Raw genomic sequence first — 11,595 nt, 5'->3', positions numbered from 1 at the left:
AAAATAATTAATAGTCAAGAGACTTGGTTGACGATATAAATATCCATGAAGAAATCCTGAGTGCTGGTGAAGATGGTGAGAAAAATTCCTAAGAGATCACCCAACATAGGATTGCTCCAAACTAAGCACGCTTAACTTTGGAGTTCCTATGATTGAGGCACCGAAAAAGAAGATGCACTTTGTTGGTATAAGTAGTAACTTTCAATTCTTTTAAGCTTTTCTTAACCATACTTTCATGTCCTCAAGATTCCTCTCGTTTGAATGTGATACCGGTTCATTCATGTACCCCTCTTGAACTTGGGTGTTACAGACATTATACCTGAAAAATGAAGATTCTAAACCAAAATCAATTGAAGAATGTCGACATAGAAAAGATTGGCTTTAGTGAACAGAAGCAATCGAATTAAATTCACTTTCAAAACGTCAGGTTTTGGACCAGTAATCCAAACACTAGAAGATGTCAAACCTGTGGAATACAAATGAGTATTTGTGAAGAAAATAAATGAAAATAATGAGGTAACAAGATATAAAGTAAGACTAGTTGCACAAGGTTTTTTCACAAAGACCTGGTATTGATTATGAGGAGACGTATTCTTTGATGGTGGATGCAATTACATTAAGATATTTAATTGATTTGATTGTATATGAAAATTTGGACATACATCTAATGGATGTAGTCACAACATATTTATATGGATCTCTTGATAATGATATTTATATGAGAATCCCAGAATGATTTAAGGTACCTAAAACATATAAATCAAATTCTCAGGAATTGTATTAAATAAAGTTATAGAGATCGCTATATGGATTGAAACAATTAGAACGAATGTGGTATAATTGTCTGAGTGGATATTTGTTGAAAGAATGATATCGAAGTAATCTAATATATCCATGTGTTTTTATAAAAAAAATCACAGTTAGAATTTGCTATTATAATTGTATATGTTGATGATTTAAATAAAATTGTAACTCCTAAAGAGCTTTCAAAGACAATAGAATATCTTAAGAAAGAATTTGAGATGAAAAATCTCGGAAAAATAAAATTTGGCCTTGGCTTGCAAATTGAGTATTTAGTAGATGGAATATTTGTTCATCAGTCAACTTATACATCAAAAGTTTTGAAAATATTTTTTATGGACAAAGCACAACCATTGAACATTCCAATGGAAGTTCGTTCATTAAATGTGAAAAAAGATATATTTCAACCTCGAGATGATAATGAAGAACTTCTTAGTCCTGACGTGCCATATCTTAATGCAATTTGCACACTTATGTATCTTGCTAATAATATAAAACCAGATATTGCATTTTCAGTAAATTTATTAGCAAGATACAGTTCTTCTCCGACTAAAAGATATTGGAACGTAATTAAGCATATACTCCATTATCTCCGAGGAATGATTGATATGAGTTTGTTTTATTCAAATAAATCAAATTTTGATCTAGTTGGTTATGCAGATTTTGGATATTTATCTGTTCCATACAAAGCTAGATCTCAAACAAGTTATCTGTTCACATGTATCGAAATTGCTATATCATGGTGATCGGTGAAACGGACCATAACAACTATTTCCTCAAATCATGTTGAAATTCTTGCAGTTCACGAGGCTAGTCGAAAATGTGTATGGCTAAGATCAATAACTCAGCACATTTTATGAAATATGTGGTTTGTCTTCTAGTAAAAATCTTCCAACAATATTATACAAAGACAACACAACATACATATCACAAATCAAATGAGGATATATTAAATGAGATAAAACAAAACATATTTCACCGAAACTTTTCTCAACTCATGATCTTGAAGAAAATGGTAACATCACTGTACAACAAATTTGTTCAAAAGATGACCTGACAAACTTATTTACAAAAGCATTCCCTACCGCAACCTTTGAAAAATTGGTGCACAACATTGGAATGTGGTGACTCAAAGATCTTAAGTGATGTTTTCATGAGGGGGAGCAAATATATTTTTTTAAAAGTATAAATTATATGAAATATGTACTCTTTTTCCTTCACTAGAATTTTTTTCCAGTGGGATTTTTCCTAGTCAGGTTTTAATGAGACATATTATATATATATAATGGGCATCTAAGTGGGAATATTATAAATATTATAATAATAATAAAAGATGCTCATTAGTGTCATGCTTAGTGTCAAATTTTTCATTACCACATTTGTTGGTCATGTGTCATTCAACCAGCTATGCATAGTGTCCAAGTGTATCTTTTTTACTTGCCAAAATTTTCTATAAATAAGTGGTCATTTGTGGATTTTGTAGATACATATACATTGGTTGAAATTCCATGAATTTTGGAGAAAATGGAGATTTTTTTTAGGAAGTTTCTATTTTCTATAATTTTCCTTATTTATTCCAAATTTAGTTATTTAATTATTTTATTTTATTTTATTTATTTATTATTTTAATACTATATTTTTTCAATATCCTTGTTCCATTGTGTCTCATTTTTCTCCTCAAATTTACAACACATTTAAAATTATATAAAACCAACTTGAAATTTTATAACAAAGTAAATTGGTAATTTACCCAACAAGTGAAGTTGTTATTGTTAGTTTTAGATGAATTGATGTCCGAGTCGTTTGATGATCAACTGTTGTCCGTCTGATCTAAATCCAATTTCTTCCCACAGTCTAAGCGTCCACACTGTAATATTTCCCGCTATCGTTTTTCCCTTTCTTTCAAAACCAAAATTCTCTGTTTCTCTTTCTCTAGGAAGCTCTAGAAGACGATCAAGCTTTCGTTCAATGGCTTCTATAAATTACTCTTCGCTTTCCACTTCTTTCTTCACCGACTCATCTCGTACCTTCTTAAGATTCCTCATTGCTCTTTTCCTTGCTCCTCTTTGCTGCTGAATTTTGTCTGTCCCGTTGCTTATTTCTGCCACCTGCTAGCTCGGATCAACAATTTTAATCGCTACTGCTTCTGGTAATTCCCTTTTTTCTTTCTTCAATTGATTGATCACGGAACTGGGTATGTCTTGTTCTTTGATTTTCTTGACGATAGTTAGCAATTTTCAATCCTTTTGTGCTTTTCTAGAATGGGTTTGATGTATTATGGTTTTTCTTCGTCTTTTTAAGTGATTAAATGTAGTGATATTCCGAATTCTTGCTGCTTTGTTGAATTTTTGTGATGCAATTTCTTTTACTGCCTTTCTACTGTTTACGTAGAGAAATGGTGTTTGGAATTGCTCGGAAGGTGTTTGTTAAAAGAACCTTCGTGAAGTGCATATTAATTTCAACGTCTATGCTGATATTCGAATTGTTTTCATCGTAACGAGAATTGGACTAGAGAGACAGATTATATTTCATCTTGTTTATTTGAGTTTTGTTTAATTCCCGTCCTAGTATAATGAACCTGCCTATGTGAAAGAAATCTTGTTTTTTAACAAGCATATGTTCATATCTAGAATTCAAGGTCAAACATTGTCCGTGATGTGTAAGAAAAACACCCTGAATAGTTTACATGTAATATTGTTTGTGTTTTTAACATGTTTTAAAGTCATAGAATCAACCAGATTTTGTCCAAAATGTGTTTCTCCTCTTTCTCTGTTATAGCTTAGATCGAGTATGAACAGTTTGCTCTTGTCTATTCTTTTTCAAGTGTTCGAAAGATGATTGATTGGACTGTAAATCCCATTTTAAGGGGTAAAGTTGTTGGTTATCTTTTCATTATCCTCTAGTGCAATATATGATTAGTAATGATGATGAGTTACCCGCTGAAAGCTAGACCATACATTGATCAAAATGCAGATCATGGCTGAACCAATATACACTGTAGCTTCTGATAGTGAAACTACTGGGGAAGATAAGACAACATCAACTTTTCCGGATATTGCAGTTGGAATTGATATTGGTACTTCACAATGTAGTATTGCTGTTTGGAATGGATCTCAGGTAGAGCTTCTTAAGAACACTAGAAATCAGAAAATTATGAGATCGTATGTCACCTTCAAGGATGACACTCCTTCTGGAGGAGTTAGTAATGAGCTAAGCCATGAGTTTGACATGCTCTCTGGTGCTGCAATTTTCAATATGAAACGCTTGATTGGAAGAGTTGACACCGACCCGGTTGTTCATGCAAGCAAGAGCCTTCCTTTTTTAGTGCAAACATTGGACATTGGTGTTCGTCCATTTGTTGCGGCTTTGGTGAATAATGTATGGAGATCCACCACTCCTGAAGAAGTTCTGGCGATCTTTATCGTTGAACTGAAAATGATGGCTGAATATCAACTAAAGCGATCAATTAAAAATGTCGTTTTGACAATTCCAGTTTCATTCAGCCGATTCCAGCTTACTCGGGTGGAACGAGCTTGTGCAATGGCTGGGCTTCAAGTTAGATTGATGCCTGAACCAACAGCAGTAGCTTTATTATATGCTCAACAACAGCAGCAGGCTGTACATGAGAGCATGGGCAGTGGAAGTGAAAAAATTGCCCTTATTTTCAACATGGGAGCTGGGTATTGTGATGTTGCTGTGTCAGCGATAGGAGGGGGAGTGTCACAGATCAGAGCCCTGGCTGGAAGTCCTATAGGAGGTGAAGATCTACTTCAAAACACCATGAAGTATCTTTTGCCAAATTCTGAATCCATATTCTCACACCGTGGAATTGATGAGATCAGAAGGATGGGATTGCTCCGAGTTGCGACTCAAGATGCTATCCACAAGCTTTCATTCCAGTCTAGTGTTCAAATAGATGTCAACTTGGGAAATGGATCAAAGTTATGCAAGGTTCTAAGCCGAGAGGAGTTTGAGATGGTGAATAGCAAGGTGTTCGAAAAATGTGAGAACCTCGTAAAGCAATGCTTACATGATGCAAGGGTAAGGATTGAAGATTTGAGTGATGTAGTAGTAGTTGGTGGATGTTCATACATACCCAAGATCAGAAATCTTCTGATGGAAATATGTAAAAATAAGGCACTTTATGAAGGAATGGATCCTTTAGAAGCTGCTGTTTCTGGTGCAGCTTTAGAAGGTGCAATAGCATCAGGCATTGGCGATCCATTTGGCAGTTTAGACCTTCTTAGCATCCAAGCAACGCCTCTCGCCATTGGAATCCGAGCTGATGGAAACAGCTTCATTCCAATTATTCCCAAGAACACCACAATGCCAGCACGCAAGGAGTTGGTTTTCACAACTGTTCGAGACAATCAAAGTGAGGCCCTGATTGTTGTCTATGAAGGTGAAGAGACGAGAGCAGAGGAAAACCATCTGCTTGGCTATGTCAAGATCATTGGAATTCCGCCTGCACCTAAAGGAGTCCCTGAAATCACCATTTGTATGGACATCGACTCTTCAAATATGCTTAGGGTTCTAGCTGGGGCAACACTCCCAGGTTCTCAACACCCTGCAACTCCTTACATGGAAGTCAAGATGCCGACCGTCGACGATGGACATGGCTGGTGTGCAGAAGCTCTGCATGGAAAATATGGTCCCACCATGGAATTGGTTTCATTACGGAAGAAAAGCTAGGTGACTTATCTAGACCGTGCTGTTCTGTTTCTGCATTTATGACTCATAAGTTCAGTACAAGTACATAACGAAATAATGTAGGGTGGATAATGTAATGGTTACGCTTTTATGTTTTGAATTGTCAATAGCGATCCTAGAATATTGAACTACTGTGATAGATGAAGAAGTAGGAACACTTGTAAGTTGACGATGTTGTAATTAACTAGAGATTTTGTAAGTTGTAAGTTGTAACTAGTTTGTCAAGCGCATCCTTAAATTGTAACATATTCTCTTTGTTCATTAGTATCTGAGGCTTGATCATCACTTGACCATGATGCCCCAAGGACACAAGGAGACAATTTGTTGTCCCAAATAAACCTCTAAAATGATTTTAAGAGATTTATAGTACAATACAATAATGACTTGTTCCAATTTGAGACTATGTTTACAGATGTAAATTGCCAAGTCTTCTTGTTTGTTTATATTAGAGGGGCTTGAAATTGACTTCATCATGACAAACCAACGACACAAGGAGGACAATTTGTCACAAATCACTGTCCAAAATGATTTTATATGATCTTTGTTGTCTTAGACAGAGAACTTCCTCCCCAGAAAAGTAGAAGTTTACAGCAATTACCCTTATTAACTTAATCCAGTACCTATTTTAGGACAATGTTAAACCAGAACTTGGTTTCCTGACCTTATTACTCTCATTTCTAAGAAACAGTAACTTATCCATCCGACTCCAAGTAAATTAAGTTGTAGTGTTTTAAATTTTACTTAAAAAGACTTTATAGCAATAGAAATGTCGTCATCATTTACTTTTATATACTAAAACTATTTCGTCCTCGAAAAATGTCTTTAACATAATACCCGTCATTTCACCGTCCAAATCATTTAAAAGAGGAAATTATCAGAGTTTTGTAAACAAGTTCCAAGTTGATGTGTCCATATTCCTTTGAAAAGAGCAGAGTAGTACCCAGCAAAACTGCAAAGAAAAACCAAAAATTCCTACACTACAACTAGTAAACTCCAAATAAAACCTCTGTACCTACTTAAAACACTCTCAAACTCTAATGCCTTGTCCTCATCCAAATCCAACCCAATTTAGAACTTTAAAGAATTTTTTTTGTTAAAAAACCCAAATTTACGGACCCCATCTTTATAATAATAAAACTACAGATTTTGACGATGACACTGTCACCATTAGATTCCAAACACAAAAGAGTCACTGATTTTACGACGTCATCTCTTTTGGATGAAATAAACACAGAACAGAACCCCTTCCTTCATCTAAAACGACATGTCGAATACGACACGAAAAGACATATTATAAAATCTCACTCCCCAAAACTACATGTGTTCTGATTCTGATGTCTGAAACCAATCCCCCTTCTCACTATATCTCTGTGCTGTGCTTTGCCATTGTTTCAATTCCCAATGCCCTGTTTTTCATATTCAGAACCTCCGTTTTGACTTTTCTCTTTCAACTTCAAAGAAAAATATATATAAACCGACACATATTCCCAATCTATCTACCCACTTGCTCTCTCATTGTTCCATGTATTCTATCTTTTTTTTTAAATGAATTTTAGTCATAAAATTTCAAACTTTCTTCTTTTAATTTTGGTCGTTCGCTTATTAAACAAATACTCATTTGACTAAATATGAAAACCCAACTTAGTATTATAAAAGTGGAGAAGATTCCTAGTACATATTAGTAACAACAAACAACTTCATTCATATAAAGTCTTCCAAGTAAAAGCAAAATATAATATACTACTTTCAAATTGTTTTGGTATTCAGCAACATTAAAATGGTTGAATTACAAATTTAGTCCTTATAGTTGAGTAAAAGCTTGAAGTCTATAATTAAAATTTCAGTTGGATGGTTTATGAGAGTTCTATCAAACTATATGGACTAAATTTCATCTTTCTCTAAATTATAAAGACTAACTTTGTAATTTAACTTATTAGAAAATTATTTACAAGAAAAAGTATAACATGGATGGAGGATTTTGAGCCTAAACTTTTTAGTTAAAGGCACACTCTTATATCAGTAAAGCTAGGCATAATTTGTATTAAATGAGAAAAAGAATAATACAGGAAATGAGGTTTTTCACTTTTTTTATATAAATAAATAGTTGGGAAATTTTTAGAGATAGTAAAATATTAATATTTTGTGATTGGAAAAAAAAGTATTAGTATTCATTCCAAACTATAGGCTATTACTTGGGTGTGACTATTTTTGTTGCAACTCAATTTTATGCTCAGTCGCATAATGTCACGTGACAAATGCATCTTCTCTTTAAAATTGGTAAAAATATTGATGTCTAGTTAAGAGTCGAATATTATTCTAAATAAATAAAACTATAATAATGGAGCTGGGAATTCTCATAAAATTAACAAATACACAAAATATATATGTATATATAATAATGATGATAATTAACAACAAATAGTTAGACTTTGTGTGTTCTTTTCTTTTTCCTTTTTTTTTTTTTTTCTTTTTTTTACCTTTTTTGAGGTTTCAACGATCTTGACATTCGATTTCACCGGTTCGACCACGCTACCCAATTCCCATGCATGGTTTTTTTTTTTTTTTTTAATAATGTTCCAAACCCCAAAAACGTAGACTTTGTAAAATTAAAGAACCACAAAGTTCAAAACAAAACAAAAAAAGAAAAAAAAAAGGACAATTTGCACACCATTTCACACCCCGCGTAGCACGTTGTCTTCTTGTCCTCAAACTCGAAGCTCTTTTTGGTCCTCCCAAACTCAACCTCAACTCGGCCAATGACTCGGACTGAGTTATCATTTCAATTAGTCAACACATTCACCCACCAACTCGGTCAATTATTTATACTACTCATGACCATTTTCCACTCTTTTAGTTTTTCCTTGATTCATGTTAAAATATTTTCGTATGTTGTTTGTCTATGTAGTAGTAGAAAAAAAGTGATTTTCCTTTCTTTTTTTTTGTAATGGATCAGAACCGTTGAGACATTGATACGTGTCGACGTCTAAGATTTGGAGTGACGATGGAGATCAATCCACCAAGTGGGGGCCTCATCTTTGACCTATAAACCATTTCATCGTACGGTCTTCTGTAAAATTTCAAAATCGGCCGGAAAGCTTCACGGTTTCTCTCCGTTCTACTGACGTGGCACTCTCTTCGGAAGAATACCGCCGGCGATTGGAGGAACGACGGCCGTGGGGTCCTTGGGGCATTTTTACCCTTATTACCACTACCGTCCATGGCAGCGCTTTTCGGCGGCAGCGGCGTCGACGGGAACAGGCTTTTCCTAGTCAGTCTCGAGCTGAAACTACTTCCGTCGTTGATTACGCCACGTGGCATTCTGGCAGCCGGAGATGCGAACGACAGGGAACGGGCGTTGAGTGGGGAGATTAATGCGGGGCCCAGTGGAGAAGGACTGGTGGGTCCTACTTTGGAAGCTGACGTGTCGGTTAGGCTGAGGTACCAAGGCTTGAGTGAGTCGAAATGATGGGATACGGTGAAGGAGAAGCGTGAGGATGCGGATGAGCCGATCTTTCCCGTTGATTGTATTGACGCTTGATCGAATCGGAGAGAGGAGGCTCGCGGATACGCAGCGAAGTCGTTGAACTCTAACGAATTTTCAAAGTCTAGAGATGATATCACCATCGTCACCGTTGATAACTCAACGAACGGTCGAACGCCCTGCAGTTCCATCGTATAAAACATATTATTTAAAACACCATTATCAACTTCGAATTACCTTTTTCAATGAAAATTAAAACAAAAATTGTGATAAAAAAAAGGTTAGAATAATAGAAAAATGAATAAAAATATTTACAAAATATAGCAAAATTTTATAACTGTCGATGATAGACATTGATAGACTTCTAGACACTGATAGAAGTCTATGAGTGTCTATCATTTTAAAATTTTGTTATATTTTGTAAATATTTTCAACAATTTTATCATTTGAAATAATTTTTTAAAGAAATAATATTAAATTAAAATAAACGGATAAAAACCATAAATTTTAAAAACAAAAAATCTAAAACTGATGTTAAACTAAAATTGACAAAAGGTAAAAATTAAAAAAAACAAAAACAAAAACAAAAAAAACAACTTGACATTTTCAATTTTTCTTTTGTTTTACAAAGTTTGACGTTTTAAAATTATCTGGAGTATTGTTGAGAGTTAAAAATATAATAACTAAGATTAACATTTTAAAACATAAACAAAAATGATCATATTTATAATTATAAAGAAAAAAGAATAATAAATTGAAATACAATTTTGATTCTTACCTTCAGTTTTGATTTATATATTTTTAAAGTATTCATCTTCGTCCTTATACTTATAGCATTGGTTCAATTATGAAAACACTCATTTTAGCTACTATATTTCTAAAAATAATATTTTGGCTCATTCATTTTCATCTTTATTTCACATGACATTAAATTCACTTGCCATGTAGTCATAAATTTGTACTTCCATGATACAATAAATACATTCTAAAATTTTCAAATGGAGATCACAATAATCATATTGAAAAAGTACAAAAGTTAAATGCTGGTTTTAATAGTATATATGGACTCAGACGAAGAAAGTAAAAGTATAAAAATTAAAATAATCGAAAGGTTTCATTAAAATAAGTCCAGAATAGTAAGAAAAAAGGGAAGGTGCATAAATTTGATTTTTGAAAGAAAGCTAGCATGGTAGACATTGGACAATCGTCTCTAACAAAAAGCAAAAGACAAAATAATTTAAATAAAGTGCTAAAACGTAAACATATATGCAGTTGGAGTTGGAGTTGCAGTCAATATTTCTAAAAATTACTTTATCATAATTAAAAATAATAATAACAAATTATACCTTCCAAAGATATGAGAAAAGAGAAGGAGGATCGATAACAAAAGCAGAATGAAGTTGTCCAGGATAATAATCAGCCACCATCTTCAGCATTCCCACTAATAAATTCATAAAAGCCGATCCCGACCTGAAAAAGCCTGCATTTTTCCCACGCTTTCACACATTTACTCCATTATCCCAATCATCAATTTTTATTTTTATTTTCTTCTTAAAATCTGAGCAATTTAAAAAAAGTTGAATTCTGGGGACTTCTGCTTTTTTTAATTTTTACTGTTCAATCTCCCACTAAAAGTACTTACTACCGCTTATACTGGCAAAATTGACCAATTCTACGACACTACCCATTGATACATTGCAATTCCCGATAATACCCTTCCACCACCTCCGCCTATAAAGCGGTTGCTATTGACAACGACACCGCCGTCCCACACCGGACACTTTCTGATGCACTTCTCAGAACTCTGCCGCCAATCCGACATGTCGTTCGTTTTCAAATATTATTGAATTTCATTTTTATTTGTTACTTACTTGCGTCCAAAAGGATTATCATTTGGTTCACGTTTTTTGGCATCGTCCCAATGGCTACTTCTACTGTGAACACCACCAATCGAGTAAACCTATTTATTAAAAAAAAAAAAAACAAACAAACAAACAATATCCGAAATTAAATGGGTTTTGTTTCTCTGTAAAACTAATCATTTTTTCTTTTTTGGTTTTTGATTTTACTCACAGTTTCTGGGAATGGAACTTCTGATAATCCTGCTTAATCCGGAAAATCTGACAAACAAAGTACACAAAAAAAAAAAAAAAAAACTAACACTTTAAGAGGGGGAAAAAAACAAAGACCAAATATTTAAATTTTGGTGAGATTGTTATCAAATGGTTACCACGATGGGGCGAGATTCTTCGTCGTGGCCGGCAACATAAGCGACGCCGTCGGCCAGCTCAGCGGAGAACTCATCGGCGATCAGATGGTCTGCAAAAAAAGGAGAATATTCAAATAAAATTTTTGGAAAAAGAGGTTTTGGTTTTTTTCTAATGTCGTTTTTTAAAGGAATGGAATCACGTAGGGTAACTTTAATCATTACTATGAAGATCATGACACAACTTTAAAACGTTTATATATTCGAAAAAAAAATCAGTTTAAAAAAGAAAAAAGCAAGATTCTTCAAAAACCAAAAAAAAAAAAAAGTAATTAAGTTACCAATGCCAATGGTATCTCTCCAAGAAAGGCAAGCTCTCAAGCTCTTAACAGCCTTC

At 33.9% G+C, this 11,595-nt stretch overlaps 2 protein-coding genes across 2 annotated transcripts in view; one reads left to right on the top strand and one right to left on the bottom strand.

Annotated features, from left to right (window-relative positions):
- Positions 1-2,672: 2,672 nt before the first annotated feature.
- Positions 2,673-5,778, top strand: LOC120085207 (heat shock 70 kDa protein 8). Its single transcript, XM_039041445.2, has 2 exons — positions 2,673-2,950; positions 3,775-5,778. The coding sequence occupies exon 2, from the start codon at positions 3,778-3,780 to the stop codon at positions 5,491-5,493; it is 1,716 nt and encodes a 571-aa protein (XP_038897373.1). The 5' UTR covers positions 2,673-2,950; positions 3,775-3,777; the 3' UTR covers positions 5,494-5,778.
- A 2,095-nt stretch (positions 5,779-7,873) lies between these two features.
- Positions 7,874-11,595, bottom strand: part of LOC150030534 (uncharacterized) — a 25,074-nt gene continuing 21,352 nt past the window's right edge. The window contains exons 2-7 of the mRNA XM_090309620.1: positions 11,540-11,591; positions 11,223-11,311; positions 11,066-11,112; positions 10,864-10,952; positions 10,339-10,472; positions 7,874-9,171 (exon numbers count right to left, since the gene is read on the bottom strand). Coding sequence (XP_090165746.1) covers positions 8,461-9,171; positions 10,339-10,472; positions 10,864-10,952; positions 11,066-11,112; positions 11,223-11,311; positions 11,540-11,591 — 1,122 coding nt within the window. The 3' untranslated portion in view covers positions 7,874-8,460. The remainder of the gene's footprint in view (positions 9,172-10,338; positions 10,473-10,863; positions 10,953-11,065; positions 11,113-11,222; positions 11,312-11,539; positions 11,592-11,595) is intronic.

The sequence above is a fragment of the Benincasa hispida genome, unplaced genomic scaffold (assembly GCF_027475165.1).
Source record: "Benincasa hispida cultivar pf3 unplaced genomic scaffold, pf3_genome.v1.1 HicScf1848, whole genome shotgun sequence".
Taxonomy (NCBI): Eukaryota; Viridiplantae; Streptophyta; class Magnoliopsida; order Cucurbitales; family Cucurbitaceae; genus Benincasa; species Benincasa hispida.
Note: the sequence above shows the minus strand (reverse complement) of the source record. Positions and strands in the feature narration are given on the sequence as shown.